Raw genomic sequence first — 17,284 nt, 5'->3', positions numbered from 1 at the left:
TGGGGGGGTGGGGGTGGGGGGTGGGGTGTAAAATATTTGACCAAAGTTGGTAGGGAAAGGGGAGAGTAGTTAACAGATAGGGGGGTGGATTTGGTAGGTAGGTTTACTTTTATTATTATTATTTTTTTAAAATAATAATAATATTATTATTATTATACAATGAGTTGGCCTTGTGGATTTCCATCTCTTTGGGGTCCACTCACTGTCAATTCCCTCTCATCAATTGCCATTCACATTTCACACCAATTTGAGAGATATCAAGCGGCGAGTCATCGCTGATTCACACAAAAAATACTGTCCTTTGTTTTTTAATCTGCACATTATAATTCCTTTGATGCCAATACTACTTGGTCAAATTGGCATTCTAGATTCTTTTGTTTGAGTTAGTGTTTCGAGATTTAAGTGTTACGTGACCAAATTGACACATTTTAGTTCTTTTTTGTTTAAGTTGGAATTTTAGTTTTGGGTCTCACATGATTTGAATTGAATATTTTGTTAAATTAATAAGACTTGAGTTTGAACTCAAAAAAAAATAAGACTTGAGTTTGAATTTGATGACCCCTATGGGTAGTATTATTAGGTTTGATGGCAATATTGCGGTTTGGAAAACGTTATAATTTGGGGTTCAATTTAAGAAAAAAAATTTAAGTGTATTGTTTTTTTTATTAAATGTTGGACATGTTTGGTTGTTAGTGGATTTATCATTTTTTTACGGAATTGATCATCTTTAGTGGTTTGACGGAGTACCGAATCAAATTGTTAAAGATGGTGTTTGATTATTAGCGATTTGCTCCTAAACACTGAAAATGCAAACGCTGCAATATGACGTGTTTGCACTTAACGTTTTGGGGAAATGTTTCCCTTACCCCAAAACGCCCTTGTATATTTAAAAAAAAAAAATTATAACTATGGAAGAGCCAGTTTGGCTAACTGGCACATTACTTGCCCATCAACGGATGGGCAAGCATAATGTTATGTTTAATTTAAAGCCTTAAAGGAGCCTCAAGGCTCCCATGCCACTTTTCCCACCGATGTGAAAAAAGTGACAAAACTAAGGCCGGCTCTCCTTATGTTTTATTTTTTTAAATTTCTTTTATTAAATAATAATAATAATAATAATTATTATTATTATTATTATTATTATTATTATTATTATTATTATTATTATGAAATATATGTATACCCTTTTTTTCATTTTACATGTTACTCGCTAATCTAAACATCTAATTTTACCAACATCTTTTTACAAACCGCTAATACAATCCGCTGGTCAAATTCGTTAATACAATCCGCTACCGCTAACTGCTAATAACCAAACAAGCCCGTTGAAGTATTGAGATGTAAATTATTACTCGTGTTATAGGAATCCTCATTCATATTATTCACGTGGAGGATAATATATGTGCCAGCTATATGGCTTTGAAGATTAGACCCTTATATTGGGGTTATATGTGTTTGACGGGAAAAGTTTAATAAAGATCCACATTCATGCTCACGTGATGGCTAATTGTTGTGCCAACTAGACGGCCTTGAGAATTGGACCATTGTCATTGGGGTGTATCGTTTACATGTGTTTGACAAGGAAAGCTTAACAAGGATTATCGTTCGTGTTCCCAAGGAGAATAATTTTTATTCTTGGTAAATGATCTTGAGCGTGGACCTAGCTTTGTCATTGGGATTACATGTGTAGGACTAAAAAAAAAACAACATGATAAGGAATAGGGATAATCCTCATTCATATTCATAAGGAAGATAATTTCTATGACGGTTAGATGACATCGGGGCTTGGATCCTTGTCATTGGACTTGTATGTGTTTGACAATTATATTCAAAAGAGTATTAGAACATCTTCAACGTGGCTAATAAGGATATTATTTAGGTCAGTCTTTTTCACACCACTTAATATCTTATCAATAATAATCGTAATATTTTCTATCCCTAATAGAAATATCCTTCAACCAAATATTTGTTAACATACCATCATTTCAACCATCTTTAGTTCATTTGTTTCTATTAACTTTATTATATCATAGAAGTAGTAGACACCCGCACACTAGGTGCTCATGTGTTGCACCTACAACTACTTCTACTTTTTTTTTTTTTACTATTCTAATAAATTTTGACAAACTTTTAGTTAGTTCAAAGAAGAACCCCAACTTCAACAAATTTGCTCCCCAATTGTAGAACGTCACTTCATTGATGGTAGAATTATGTTTCGAAAAATGTTATAAATTTGTGGTTCAACTTAAGAAAAAAAAAATTTAAGTGTGTTGTTTGTATATTAAATGCTGAAAATAAGTCAAACTTTGATATTTGAATTACTACTTGTGTTAAGAAAATTAAAATTTGAGACATTACAAAATTGATACAAATCTTGCAGCCAAAGTATTATAGGGACCTCATTTGTGTTCACGTGGAAGATAATGTATGTGTCGACTAGGCGGCCTTGAGGATTAAACCCTTGTCATTAGGGTTACATGTGATTGACAAGAAAAGTTTAATAGAGATCCTCATTCATGTTCACGGGGAGGCTAATTTTTTTGCTAGCTAAATGACCTCTAGAATTGGATCCTTGTCATTGGTTCCATGTGTTTGGTAGGGAAAGCATAATAGGGATTACCATTCATGTTCCTTGAGGAGGATAATTTTAGTGCCAGCTAGATAGTCTCGAGGATTGCACTATTGTCATCGGGATTGCATATGTTTGACTTGGAAAAGCATAATAGGGATCCTCGATCATTTGTGTTTACGAGGAGGATAATCTCTGTACCAGCTAGATGACATCGAGGGTCGGGCCCAATCTTGTCATTAGGATTACATGTGTTGGGCAGGAAAAACATGATAGGGATCTTCATTCATGTTCATATGGAGGATAATTTCTACGACAACTAGATGACTTTGAGGGTGGGATCTTTCTCACTAAACTTGTATGTGTTTGACGATCTTTCAAAAAGTATTAAAGCATCCTCAATGACTAATTAAGAATATGTTTAGTTTAGTATTCTCCAAACCAACACTTATTATCTCATCAAAAATCCTAATATTAAGGGAAGTATACTTCAACCAAATATTTGTTAACCTAATAACCTACCATCATTTCAACCAGCCATCTGATCTTTTATTTTATTTTCATCTATTATCTCTATTATATCAAATTAAATATATTATAAGTAATAATTTAATTATAATTATTATATATTATGTTATGTATAAAAACAAAATGAATAAAAAAATTTAAGATAAAACAATAAATGAAAGCCATAGAAGAAGTAGACACACGCACACTAGGCGCTCGTGTGTTGCACGCACCTACAACTAATTATACTTCTTAGAGTAATCACACCTGTGGTTTTTTGGGCGGTTTATTCAGATCTTAAAAAATGCTATGTTAGTTTTATACGGATATAGAGCTTGGTTTTTTGTCAAAATAAATAAATAGAGAAGTTCGAAGTGCGCAAGTGGAGTGCACTTTGCACCCCAGCTGGCTGCCACTCTGACAAAACTACCATTGCTTTTCTTTTTTAAAAAAAATTTGTCATATTCTCTTTTTTTTTTTTTTGCTTTTCTTTTTCTCTTTTATATATTTTTATCTCTCTTACATGACATTCTAAAAAATTGTGTAAAAACCTAATAGATGTGAATGCTTTTATACTATTTTAATAAATTTTGACAAATGTTTAGTTACTGCAAAGAACCCCAACTTCAACAAATTTGCTCCCCAATGTAGTGTCAGATATTTGATGATTTGACAAATCCAAAAATCTCCATTGGAGATGCTTTGAGATCACTCTTAAATAATGTTGACTGTGTAAGTGTGATTTGGCTGAAATGTTTGTAAATTTTGTTTTTCTTATTTTTTTCACGTAACAAATTTAAGATTTGAGTTTGAATATGACGCCGTAGGGGTATTGTTGTTAGGTTTAATCATTAATGGTAGTGTTGTGTTTTAAAAAATTTAAAGAAAAAAAAAAAGGTTACAAATTTATGGTTCAATTTAATAAAAGAATTGAAGAGCGTTATTTCTCTATCAAATGGTGAAAATAAGTCAAAGTGTTGAGATCTAATTTAATTTACTCATATTAAGAAAATTAAATTCAAGACGGTATAAAATTGTAAAATCTTACATGAAAAGTATAATAGGGATCATCATTCATGTTCAATTCACATGGAGGTCGACAATTTTTATGCTAGCTAGATGGCCTCGAGGATTGAACGTTGTCATTAGGGTTGTATGTGTTTGATAGGAAAAGTATAATATGATCATCATTTATATTCACACGAAACATAATTTTTGTGACCAATTAGATGGTCTCAAGAATTGCACCATTATATTGTCATTGGAATTGCATGCGTTTGATAGGGAATGCATAATTGGGATCCTCATTCATGTTGACAAAGAGGAAAATCGCAATTCTAATAACTAGATGGCCTCAAGGATTGAATTGTTGTCATTGTAATTACATCTGTTTGACTTGGAAAGTATAATATGAATTATCCACTCATGTTCATAAAGAGGATAATTTTTTGTGTCAACTAGATTACCACGAGGGTTGAACCCTTGTCATTGAGATCACATGTGTTTAACAGGAAAAAACATGATAGGAATCCTTATTCACTTTCACAAGGATAATTTCAATATATACTATCTAGATGACCTCAACGATTGGACCTTGGTCATTGGGATTTGCATGCGTTTACCTGAAAAGCATAATAGGGATCCTCATTCGCATTTACCAGCTAGAAAGAGTACATACACTCTCAATGGTTAAGGATACTTTTTAGTATGATTTATTACACATCAACCCTTAATGTTGGATCTCATTAATTATCAACAATATCCTCTACTCCCAATGTAAATATCCTTAATCTAATATTTGTGAAATATGTGACAAACCTTGTGTAGTAAATTTTTTATGCAGGCTTGCCATGCCACTTATTACTCCACTGCTTTAGGGCTCACATAAAAGATACAACAACAATGGCTTCTTTACCATGCACACTAGAAAACTATGAATGTATAAATTAGGGCAACAAACTTTACTATACATACATACAAGTCGACATCAAAATTTTCTAACATGACAACATATGTCGAATAAACGTTATTCAACATCCTGCAATGCTTATTGTGTGACAAAAAAAATTAGCTAATAAAAACAGGTCCACGCAGAATGTTAGTGGAGATCGATATATGGAAGATCCCGGGACACATATAACTCGTTACCTATGGCACATATTGTGGCATACTGTTGTTATGGGATCCGGACTGAACGGCTAACTGAACCTGCAGCCCTGCCCGAACTCACCTCGTTGTTCTTTAGCGAGAGGTTGGCAAATTGCGCTTCGAGAACTTCCCTACTATTGCTTTGTCGGTGCAAGGAAGGCTGCTGTGGCACCGGCTGTTGCCTCTGTAGCTGATACATCGCTTGTAGCCTTCCAAGTTCCCGCTCTAACATTTCTTGTTCCATGCGTTTTATGAGAAACTCCTGGGATAAGCTCTCCAACCGCTGCCTCAGGGCTCGATTTTCCATGCTCAATATGAGGTTTTGCTGGTCAAGAAACTCGAGCTCGGATGACATAGCTGATTCTTCTACCTAAGGTTGCCAAGAATTACAAAAAGAATATGACTTTGGATTGAATATGTCATGCTTCAGCAAATTCGAGCGTAAAAATCAAACAATGAAGTGGTGTTACCTGCATAACTTGGACCGTCCTCTCAAGTTCAGCTATGTGCTGAAGTTTTCGAACTCGTGATCTATGTGCAGATTGCCTGGAATAAGTATATATATATTAATGGTTTTAGATAACTAGAAACACTGTAAGATACTTTGATGTGAGTCCTGGAAAATAAGCTTATACTAAAGAAAAAAAATAATCTAATAATCCAATGTTGACTTGTTTAGTTAAGGTTATTACTAGATTATCTTCATGCGATTCAACCAACTAAAAATAGAAGTCTTCGGGGCAACCCAGCCAAGTTGGTTGGCTGTTGACTTGGTAACCATGAGGTTAAAAGTTTGACTTCTAGTGGGAGCAACTTATTGACCTTCTTGGTTTGAGCTATGGGCAACCTAGGTTGGTTTACCTCCTTCTTGTTGGCTAAGGTCACAATGCAGGATTTACCCAATGCACATCCTCGGACAGAGAACGATAGATGCTCTGACTAAATTAAACAGAGAGCAGTAATAAAAGGGCAACAATAAAATTGAACGAAATGCCTACTGTTTAGCGCGTTTTGCCTCTGTTTTCAACATAACAGACTTCTGTTGTGGGCCGTTTGCTTTTTCAGAAGAGCTCTCTGGGTTTTGCATATTGGGTTCCTCTTTGTTATGCTTCTCACTAGACAACGGTCCCCCTCCATTAGGTTCATATGAAGCCTGAAATGATAAATGTTAAATTTTTCGAAACGTTTGTTCCTCTTGGAAGACAGCTTAAAGCTCCCCAACAGTACCTAGACACTGAGGGTTCATTGGTACAAATACATCGATTAATAAAATCGTGGATGTCACAAACAAGTCATGCAATAATAATCAACGAACCTTATGAATCGTTTCATCTGAAGAATTTGGAGTCGTGTCACTGGAAACTTGGTTCAAATCTTTAGAGTAAACAAACGTGGAAACATCAAAGGGAGCCCGTGCAGTTAAACCATTAAGATCCCGTTCCTTGTTTACATGTAATTGCTCCGCAGCTGCCCCTAGGTACGCATAGCTATCACTTGCTGAACGACGATGACATATATGTGCCATTGTCACTGGTTCGCTCAAAAGATCCTCGAGCCAAAACGGCTCTTCCTCCATGAGAAGGTTATCAGACAAAGAACGCTGGTAGTTTTTTCCTGCTACCTCATCGGTCCTCTGCTTCCCTCTCGATGCCACGGGGAGTGAGTCAATGTAGGATGAAGAATCACTAACAAAGGGATAAAACGAGGCTGGATTCTTTCCATTTGTATGTGCAAAGGTACTAAAGCCTGAAGACTTGTTAGAACTTTCCATTTCACCCTACAAACTGCACAAATTTGAATTAATCAAAACAAATATTCAAATCTAATCGCATAACGTGTACTAAAGAAAAGCATTAAAGTTGGCATCCTCATCCAATAATGCATATAAACATAAAAACATCATATCCATCATACAAAATCGGTGCTAAAACCATGTTGGTACAATCTAACATGTGTTTTCACTGTAACGAAACATACATCACAACGGGTAGAGAAGTAGATAATCTATTGAAGAGCATTGTCTAGACTCTAGAAACACAAATAACATACACAAATAACGAATTTTTGCAGGTTAGAATTCAATGCTACAAGTCCTTAGCTTGAATATGAATAGGAGAACACCTCATTCCTATTAAATCATGATGAACATTGTATAGTATTGGCCATCATACCAAAATCCAAATCCTAATCAAATGCAAGCACTATAATCACCACATTCTTTGACTTACGAGAAAGCATGCAACCACTACTCGAATGTGAAGCCGGACTCAAACCAAGGAAGCCAGCCAGGTGAAGTCAAACCCAAACTAAGAAAGTCAATAAAAAGCTCCCATGCACGGAAAAGCAAACTTAAAAATAACCAAGAAAATCAATAAATAGCTTTCACGTTATATCAAACTTAGAATCTTGTGGAAGCCAGACTCAAAAGTCAAATCAGGGAAGCCAGCCGGCTGAAGCCAAACTCAAATCAAAAAAGCCAATAAACAATTTCCATGCACCGGAAAGCAAACTTAAAAATAACCCAGAAAGCCAATAGATAGCTTTCACGAAGAATCAAACTTAGAATCTTGTGTTTATTGAGGCAGGTTATAATCACCACATTCTTATAGATAAAACAAATGGATCAATAGGGTGGGTGACATTAGCATTTGGACAAATTTAAAAACAAAACTTTTTTTGTGTTTCAATCAAAATGAGAAACCGATGGTGATTCTATTCAAGTCTATTCTTCTCTCACATTTTCCTCTTTCATCCATCTTTCTTGCACAATCGGATAAACACTCAAAAGGGTGAATGAAATTTCACGAAATGGACAAGAATATAAATCCACATTCATACGAAAGATTGAAATCTAGCAATACGCCCAAACAGAGATTTACCAGATAGAAACGCGGTGGCGAGGCGAGGCGTGGCGTGGCGGGGCGGGGCTTCCGGCGGAGATGGTGAAAGCCCCGCTTTTCTTATCTTCAATTTTGCATTTGCTCTCGATCTCTCTCTCTTTCTCCATGTCTCTGTGTTTGAACTTTGAAGAAGAAGTGAGAAGAGATAGATGGAGATAGCGCAGTTTACGTAGGCAAATTAACAAGGATCCGACACGTTTCATTCTTTCCTATGCCATATATATTTCTACTTTTAGAATGTTACATGGACAACACCTGAAAATTCACCACCTTTTTACCAATCTTATTCCACCTAATTGCATAATCATGTGCAAATTTTATTATGAACCAAGATCTACCTAATAACCTTCAGATTCTGTATCTGTAGTTAACAGTTTCTATAGATGTAGCTATCATATTATGTGTAACAATTATTAAGTTACTCCGTATTTGTTTATATGTATAGAAATTGTTATATGTATGTACATATATAATGTGTTAACTGAAGTTACAAAATTTTTGTAAAATAAAGAAATTGGTATAACAATAATTATGTGGTGAAGTGTGGGAAGAATTGAAGCATGTGCTTCATTTCAAAAGCCTAAGTTTGATGGTCTCGATTCAAAGTTTCAAACTCATAACGTTTGGCATGGAGTTGATACCAAATTGAAGCATGTGTTCCATCTCAACTAAAAAACTAAGTTGGTAGTTACATTGCACATTTATGTTTATATATTAAATATGCTCAACAGGAAGAAAGTGATTTGTCGAAAATATACTAAATTTACTTTTAACCCAATGGGGTAGCTCAAGTGGCAAGTGAGCTCTCTTTGTGGGGAGGAATTTCGGGAGAACCTGAGTTCAATTCCCACACGTGACAATTCCTCTTGGACCAGCTCTCATGCCTCTCAGAGCGAACGGTAAATTTACCAAAAAAAAAAAATACTAAATTTACTCAAAGCGTGCAAAGTTAAAAGAAAATCAGGTTGGTCATGTCTATAAAAAGCAAAAATGAAATTGTTGATTTTCTTGACAATGCATCTATTCTTCACACGCATGGTTTGTGAGAGTCTTCTTGAGCTTTCCTTCCTATTTTGATAAGATTTTAATGGAGGATAGGATGGGGTGTCAAGGACTCTGGTTCCTAATTCGATATAGTTTTTCAGAATGATCCGTTTTGTATTGATGGTCCCAAAAAATATGTTCTCACAACATAGAAATAGTAATTGAATATAATTTTTTAGAGTGATCCCACCTGTGTGGCTGCATTTTATGTCACTAGACTTGAAGATCCTACACAATTGCATATTTTTCGAGTTGCATAAAACAAGGAAAATAATCTTTCAACAGAACCCAGAGTATCAAGTTACAATTTATAACAATAAATACGGAAAAGGGAACCTGTACAACTTCAACCCTGATCATGAAATCCTGGATTACAATGTTTAATTATCTGACATTTTGAGCAACATCTAGAACTAAGTACCAACCAAGATTCGACGCTTCTGTGGGGGTGTTGGGAAGTTTGGGGTGGGGGGTGGAGAGACTAATGCCAACAGAACAAACACAGCTAGTTTTCGGAGAAAATGAATCGATTATTTTACACAGAAAGTCACCCCGAGAACAATCTTTGCTGTACTAGTGACTTACATGGTTGGTTGGTTGGGTGAGATATGGATGATGATCCCTTTGTGCTACACGCGTATCAGCAAACGCTAACCCTTCTTACCACTGTAAAGTATGCTGCGTAGACGGAAGGCCTCGCCTTGATCCCCATTTAACGCCCTCCTCTCCAGGAAGCAAGCCGTGAGTTGCCTGAGCAGCCTCTCGAGACAAGAATGCAAGCAAACATTCGCGTCTTTTACATTAGGGTTTTGCGATAAGATCACTGCGTTTACTGCATCTGCCACAATCTCTCGCTGAGAGTCTCCTAGAAGATATCCAACCGAGCACTTTAGTGGTTGCTCATATGCCAGCAGAGTAGCACAATCCTACAGATATTTACATAGAAAAGAAATACAGTGAATTAACATCCCAACTGAAGAAAATGTGCCAAGTAACATAGAATCAAAATGCTGTATAATCAGTTTTGATTAGAGGAATATTTAACAGCAGTAGGAATTTCTATCACCACCAGTAACCTCAAGAGAGCATTTATCCCGCAATAAGAAAATTTTCATAGAGAGCCTCTGGGGGAGGAAGGCACCAAGGAAAAGAAACAGGAAGAACCACAAGAAGAATGCTACTGGTGGAAGTTATGTAGAGCACACGGCCCCAAAATAAAGCATTCACTATCTACCTTAACTAAGTCTTCGAATTCTGTAAACCTATTAAATTTGTGAAATTCACTTCTACCGTGATTCACTGCCTCTTCAAGCTTCCCAACCTGTGCATGGAAATCAAACACTTTAGATTATTGTAGCAGCTCAACCGTAACTGAGTTGTATTCCTAAAAAAATAGGAAACAAAGAAATCTAAAATAAATAAATAAATAGACTCTAAAGTCTAAACATTTCTGTATTAACACCATAAAGTTTACTTGCAATCTGAAAATGGGCATAAGACACTCAAAAATGACAATAGCACAAAAGGACGTTACAGTGTATCAAAAAACATGTATAAAATCATAATATATGCAATCCAAAACACTAATACATGCCTGACCCATCTCATGTAACAACAATCAGATATTCTGCCATAGAAACAGTCCCAAGTCTTCAACTTTTTATTTTTTATTTAATTAATTATTTATTTTGTTTTCGGAAGTGAGTGGGAGAAGAAAGTGGCATATGGTTGCCATATTAATTTTGCAACATCTAGCTACAGAAGTAAAATGAAGCTAGAGCTCAGGTATTGGACAAGAATGATCTCTATTTCTCATGTCACAATATGAGAATTCTCAATGTCTTCCCTCAGAAAGGAGTCAACCCTCAGGAAAAAAAAATATACTCCGTATAAAATTAGGCATTGAGTTGCGACTTGCAAGTCATGACCTTCTCCAACCTTCCGAAAGGGGGACTCGACAACTCGTCACTGCCAAAACCAAATGCCAACTGCCTCGCACCCTGGCCTCCGGCAGAACTTCAATCTCCGACAACTCTTGGAGTCTTGGACCACGCCACTCACCATTGCAGTGCCACTCTCCGATCTTTAACCTTAGCTCATGCGAGCTCTAGGATATCTCGAGAATATTTCTCCTTCCTTTTTCAGCCAGACTCCAGAGCATCTTGGTACACTTCAATGGTTCAACAAGCTTCCTTTTTTTCCTCTGGGTTCCTCTACTTTTTATTTTTATAAAGATTATAAATCTTTTTCCTACTTTCATAAAGCTATAGTGACTTAGTGTATATATAATATATTTATATAAACAATTTAACAACTAAAAGTATTAAAATATTGATTCTAGAATTAACTTTAATTATCATTTAAATATTTAATTGACTTTTGTGCTACAAATCTACAATATTTATTATTGAATATTAATTGCATTAGATTTTAAATTAAAACATTGTATAGTCATTTTGCATTACTAATTAAGTAATTGTAATTTTTTGAAGAAGTATCGCTTTGTTTTTGTAATGGTTGATCAACTTTAATAATTTTTTTTTTCTTAAAATAAACAAATAAAGAATCCTCATCAGTCATCACTGAAACATAATTCCTATTGGTGTTCAGTCTGATAGCAATTAGCATCATAGTTTAAAATATATATTCCATCTCCCTGCCCAAAGTAACATATTGAAAGCATAATATAAGCGTACATAATTAATTTACCCGTGCTAACTCAATAAACTTTTGGCACTGAAGCAGAAAACAAATAGCTGAAGAACCATCCTGCAGATGCAAAAAATATCTTGTTAAGACAAAATACTTAGCAAAGAAGAACAAGTGAAAAATAAAACGGTTTTCAATGCAATATAGGAAGAAATATGCAAATATAAGTTTTAATAAAAGTAAAAAATAGTAATTCATCTTTGTTGCACTCAATTAATGTCAGATACAACAGTGGATAATTAAGATGTACAATTGCTGGAACAATTTAGGCATGCTGATAGGTGATATCCATTCTTACTAGCAGACACATAGATCCATAATGAAGTGGCAAAATTTGGTGGCACTACATTATGTGCCTGCTACCCAAAGAATATGTTCTTTAACAAAAATGATATGAAATTTTTAAAAATATTATTTAAAAAAAAAAAAAAAAAAAAAGCAAAATAGGAAAGGTTTTTGGTAATCTAATGGAGGAAAGAACAAAAAATGTTTAAATAACAGTGAAGATATTTGATGTTAAACTAGGAACTGCATAGCTAGAGTAATTACCTGAACAATATGAGGGTACCAATCTCGAAGTTTAGCCAAAGCATCATCTACCTGTCCACTCCTAATTAGCTGTTTCAGAAATAGAAGCAGGTAAGACTGTCATATCTACTAAATAAACAAATGGATCCATAGAAGTTTCAGATAACAATTATGAAACCTCTCGTTTACTTTTTTTTTTTTAACATCTTCCCCTCTTTTTATTCTAACATTAAGACAATAAATTAGGTCTTTTTTTACTATAAGAAACCTTAACAACTAAAGCCTAATATTGCCTATAAGCCCAAAATTAAATAATCCAAATACTATATAAGATTAAAACTTAAATTCATAAATAAATAAACTTCAGTTGCAAGACACTAAAAGTGGAAGACAAAATAATTAAAAAGAAGCTATGGCGTCATTAAGACACTGACAAAACAATGCCAAACACGATGGGTAGAACAAAGGAAACATCTAATCGGCTAATCGCCTTCACTTGTATATATGCTACATGAGGCAAAACTGGGTGATTTCTAGCAAATTAGGTTAAATTCCATTCAAGATGATTTCTAGGATTTTGTTCGGCTTATCCAATTGTGTGAAACTGTCAAATCTGATAATATTAATGCAAAAAATAAAAGGTGCACAAGTAAAGCCCAACAATAAATTATAGAGAAAAACAAGATATGTGAAATCATCTTTCCACTTCTATTCAAAATTTAATCAAGACAAGAATATTTTCCTCATTTCATACCTGGCGAAGAATCTTCCTATGGTTTAGTGAATACATGTTGTCCTCCTCAGAACCATTTTCTTGCACAAATGAGATAGGTGGAACAGTGCTTTTACTTGCAATATCAAACATTTTTAGAGTGTCTTCGTATCCATAATGTTGCAAGTAGGAACGGACAATTCTGTTAAGTAAAACAAATTTATAGGTGAAACAAGAAATGCTGGTCTATTAGCAAAAATGCACAAATTGGATACTAGCCACATTGCTTCTTATGGCTAGTATAAAGTTTCAATCAAACAAAGAAAAAATTAGATAAAGGCGAGAATATTAGAGAATAAAATTATCTGCACTAAGTATACTCATGACTTGCATCCCCATTCATATCTAATACTTTGTTTCTTTGATGCATCCCAAAACTTGATTTTAGTCATTTACTCATTTTAAATACTCATCACTTGCAATCACACTCCATTTCTTATTTTCCAAAACCTTAAGTGAAGATCAGATTTCAAGATTTGTGGACAGGGAGCACAGACTTACCCATAACTGGCATTCTGGGGTATAGATATTTTTTCAATTGTAGTTTGTTGCTTGGCTCTCTCCTGTGCTTCATATGCCTAGGCAAAAAGAAGTAAAACTAAATAAGATTGCTATGCATAGCAAAATAATTTTCTTTCTTGTTCTATGGACGAATATGCACACTTTTGTATGAATAGTTCTAGTTTAAAGATAAAACTGATGTTTTTATATTGTCCTGTTCAGTTTACATTGAGAACAATTCTCACATAGGAAACATAAATTAATAGTTGAAATAGAATGCATGAATCAGGTCATTACAATTCATTGAGAAATTCTTCCCTTTCGGATTTTACTCATAAAATGTATATCTATAAAACATGAGAACATAACTAGCTTTTTAAGCTTAAGCAAAAGAATAGGTGAAGAACAAAGTGTATAATTAATTTCGGTGTGTCATATAGAAGATGAAGATTATACCTTAAGATCGAATACAAATGGATCCTTCCCAAAGTTCACAGTAACCCTGAAACAGTGATATCAATAAGGAACTTAAGAAGTTATATCTCTAAACATTGATGACCAATTTTTAGGCTTTCAGAGATTACACCTAATAAGCGAGTAGTGATGCAACCAATGCTAGGAGAGGTTAAAGTCCTTTCAGAGTTAATCTACGACAGTGAAGTGAAATAGCATGTCAGGGTGTATCTCAGTGGTCAATGGGCAAGAACAAGATGGATGGTTGGACAGTCTTAACTCTTAATTTCAATTCCTATTCAAGAAAATTTGGGGGAAATTAAAGCTACCTTGCCACCTAGATAGTGATGAACTTAGAAAATCAAAAGTTATTGAGCCAAGATTTTGAACCTAAAACATGACTATGTGCATAAAAATCTTGTAACTGTCATTCAAGATATAGACCATAAAATTAATCAAATTTAAGCAAGAAAAGGTATCAGAAAGCAAAATCAAGAGGCAAAACATTGAAAAAGATGTAATTGTTTAACACATCATTGAATGATAAGAAAGACAATTAGGACTAACAAATTATTCACAGGGGCATTCTACATACTCCTCATTTTGACTGTGAACAGCAATGGTTGGAAATAATGGCCCTTTAATATCCTTGCAAACTGTTCCTACTACTGCCCCGTTTTTCCTGGCATTGGAAGAAATAGAACACAAATCTGAGAGAAGCACAGAAAGTACATGGCATGGACTGCTAGGAAGTAGCTAGATAATATTCAGAAAATTAAACTACAGAAGCAATGAAACCACGGTTTCCTTAAAAACTTAGTCATTCTAGACAAATTCTCCCATTAAAAATGTAAGATATGGTCTTACGTGAAAAAGAGTTCCTGTGCTGCATAATTGATGCCTCCACCAACAGTATCACCTGTTGTATAAGTTGGACCAAATACCTCCCCTTTTCCATGTCCACGATAAAGCAACCCATCATCACCATGATACCCATAACTGTTTGCTTCCCAGCTGAAAGTGAAGGCCAATTGTAATAAAACCAAAAATGGAGACAACAAACCAAATACAAACTACTTGGATGCAATTCTCAAATGTTGATGCATGAAATAAAAAGAGTTTAATCAAGAATCTTTATGTATATTTAAAAATTAATGCTTTCATTTTATGTTTGCTTCTTTTTGGATGCTACCAGAACCCTTTCCTTTTTGCATACTTCATGTAAGATATCAAACTTTACTTCTACAATGGAATTTCAAAGTTGCTCAATGATATAACGAACTATCACAACGTATTAGCCAACTTATCAAAACTGTGTTTCACTCCATAGGGAATTAACAAACAAGTTTCTAACCCAACTTATCAATGGACAGAGAAAATTGGAAATTAGCCATACATCTAATATTGTGCTTGCTTGACCCATAACTTAGTGGATCATATTTATTCAAAAAAGTATAAGTTAGGCCAAACACTAAATAGAAAATAAGGCTTTTATAGCCAAACAAGAGGCAAAAAGTTTGGTTAACCCATATACAGCTTTAGAACAAGGACTGATCCACTGCATATATGCTCTTTATATTTTTCACTGCTAAAAATGTTAACTTTGTTTGAGAAAAACTGCTAAAGTATTGATCTTGAAGTCCTACTATATGTCTTAACTCTTTCTAGATTAAAATAAAATAAAATAATAATAATAATAATAAGTTTAGATTGTTGTATTTGTAAACCACTTTTCAGCTAAATTTAAGCTCTAATTTACTCTGGCAACTAAATGGAGGTTAACTTTCAATGTATGTGTAACCTGATTACAATTCTGACCGATTCATTAAAGATTTCACATCAATTTCTATTATATTCATCACCAGTCTAGAGAATGCAAGAACTGAAAAGACTAGAGTAATGAATTAGCAAAATACCCCGGTTGGCGGCACATTTTGAAGCCGGAAGTGGTGAAACCGATGGCAATCTGGCCCTTGGCTCCAGCATTCTTGACATAGATCTCGAAATAGTAAACGAGGCGCTTGGAAGGGGCGGGGCGATTGGCTTGGACGACGCCAACATCGTGGCCGTGGAGGTTCACGTTAGGGTACTGAACCGAGAGCTTGTCGGGCCCGACGACGGAGAAACCGCCGGAGCTGTTCAGCGTATCGAGCTCCGTCGGCGGCTCCTCCCTTTCCTCCTCATCCCCCTCCTCTACGGCCGAGGACTGCACTGCTTCCATGGCTTCGCCGGCGGATTCGAATCGGGCGGCGGCGGCTTTGGAGTTGAGCCGCCAGAGTTCTAGGAAGTAGGAGCCGATCAATTCTTGATTCTGGGAGCAATTAATGTCCTGAGCCATTACAGAAGAGTTATGAGAGCATAAAATCAGATTTGAACCCTAAAGAGATGATGATAGGAAGCTTGGGAGACGCAGTGAAGTGCGCTTATCGGAAAAGCAATGGAGGTTTTCTTCGACGAAGGGCTAAAGCCTAAAGGTCAGGCCGCAGCCAATTCCAATTAGAATTCTATTTTACATAATAAAATATACTTACAAATTACAATCATCATTAATTGTCAACTAATTTGATAATTAATAATAATAAATATTGTAAAATTAATTCCAAAAGATTTAATTCATAACTCCAAGGCCCTGACACCCCGACTCGACATAACATGTGAGAGGATGTAAATCACAATAACTCAGTAGCTTAGCAGATAGGGTCAAATCTCAATACGCACACGGGATTTGCCATTTCAAACATTTGTTTCTTCTCCTATATATTGCATATTAAACTAGTGAACTAAACACGAACAAGTTTTATTCTTGTTAGACCACTATGTGTTATGAGTAGAACCTAACTATATGAGGCACATTTAAACTCTTATCACATTCAAACTAATCGATGCTTGTATTGGAACGACCCAATTAAGGAGTAAAATGCATGTCATATTGATTCTTTCATACGAGATGAGATTTTAAATTCTTAACCTTTCTTAAGAGATGAGAGTGCACAGTCACTCTCACACAACCCAAGCTGGTTAATGTTCAAATTATTCTTTTATTTATAAAAAAGTCAACAATCTTTATTTGAAAGTATGTTACGAGTGCAACATGCTTTGTGATCCTAATCAAAAAATAATCACAATGAGATTCTGATTGGAGTATATTAGAGT

The 17,284-nt window shown here is 35.0% G+C and overlaps 2 protein-coding genes across 2 annotated transcripts; both read right to left on the bottom strand.

Annotated features, from left to right (window-relative positions):
• Nucleotides 1-4,898: 4,898 nt before the first annotated feature.
• Nucleotides 4,899-8,261, bottom strand: LOC116020987 (uncharacterized protein At4g06598-like). The gene is made up of 5 exons (XM_031261574.1): nt 8,104-8,261; nt 6,540-7,008; nt 6,223-6,377; nt 5,695-5,770; nt 4,899-5,594 (listed from the first exon to the last, which is right to left on the bottom strand). Exons 2-5 carry the CDS (start codon nt 6,993-6,995, stop codon nt 5,253-5,255), a joined length of 1,029 nt encoding a protein of 342 aa, XP_031117434.1. The 5' UTR covers nt 6,996-7,008; nt 8,104-8,261; the 3' UTR covers nt 4,899-5,252.
• A 1,159-nt stretch (nt 8,262-9,420) lies between these two features.
• On the bottom strand, nt 9,421-16,623 carry LOC116019410 (ran-binding protein M homolog). The gene is made up of 10 exons (XM_031259592.1): nt 16,048-16,623; nt 14,999-15,145; nt 14,727-14,813; nt 14,135-14,180; nt 13,679-13,755; nt 13,160-13,319; nt 12,427-12,495; nt 11,878-11,937; nt 10,403-10,489; nt 9,421-10,094 (listed from the first exon to the last, which is right to left on the bottom strand). The coding sequence occupies exons 1-10, from the start codon at nt 16,467-16,469 to the stop codon at nt 9,819-9,821; spliced, it is 1,431 nt and encodes a 476-aa protein (XP_031115452.1). The 5' UTR covers nt 16,470-16,623; the 3' UTR covers nt 9,421-9,818.
• Nucleotides 16,624-17,284: the final 661 nt, after the last annotated feature.

The sequence above is a fragment of the Ipomoea triloba genome, chromosome 5, assembly GCF_003576645.1.
Source record: "Ipomoea triloba cultivar NCNSP0323 chromosome 5, ASM357664v1".
Lineage (NCBI taxonomy): Eukaryota > Viridiplantae > Streptophyta > Magnoliopsida > Solanales > Convolvulaceae > Ipomoea > Ipomoea triloba.
Note: the sequence above shows the minus strand (reverse complement) of the source record. Positions and strands in the feature narration are given on the sequence as shown.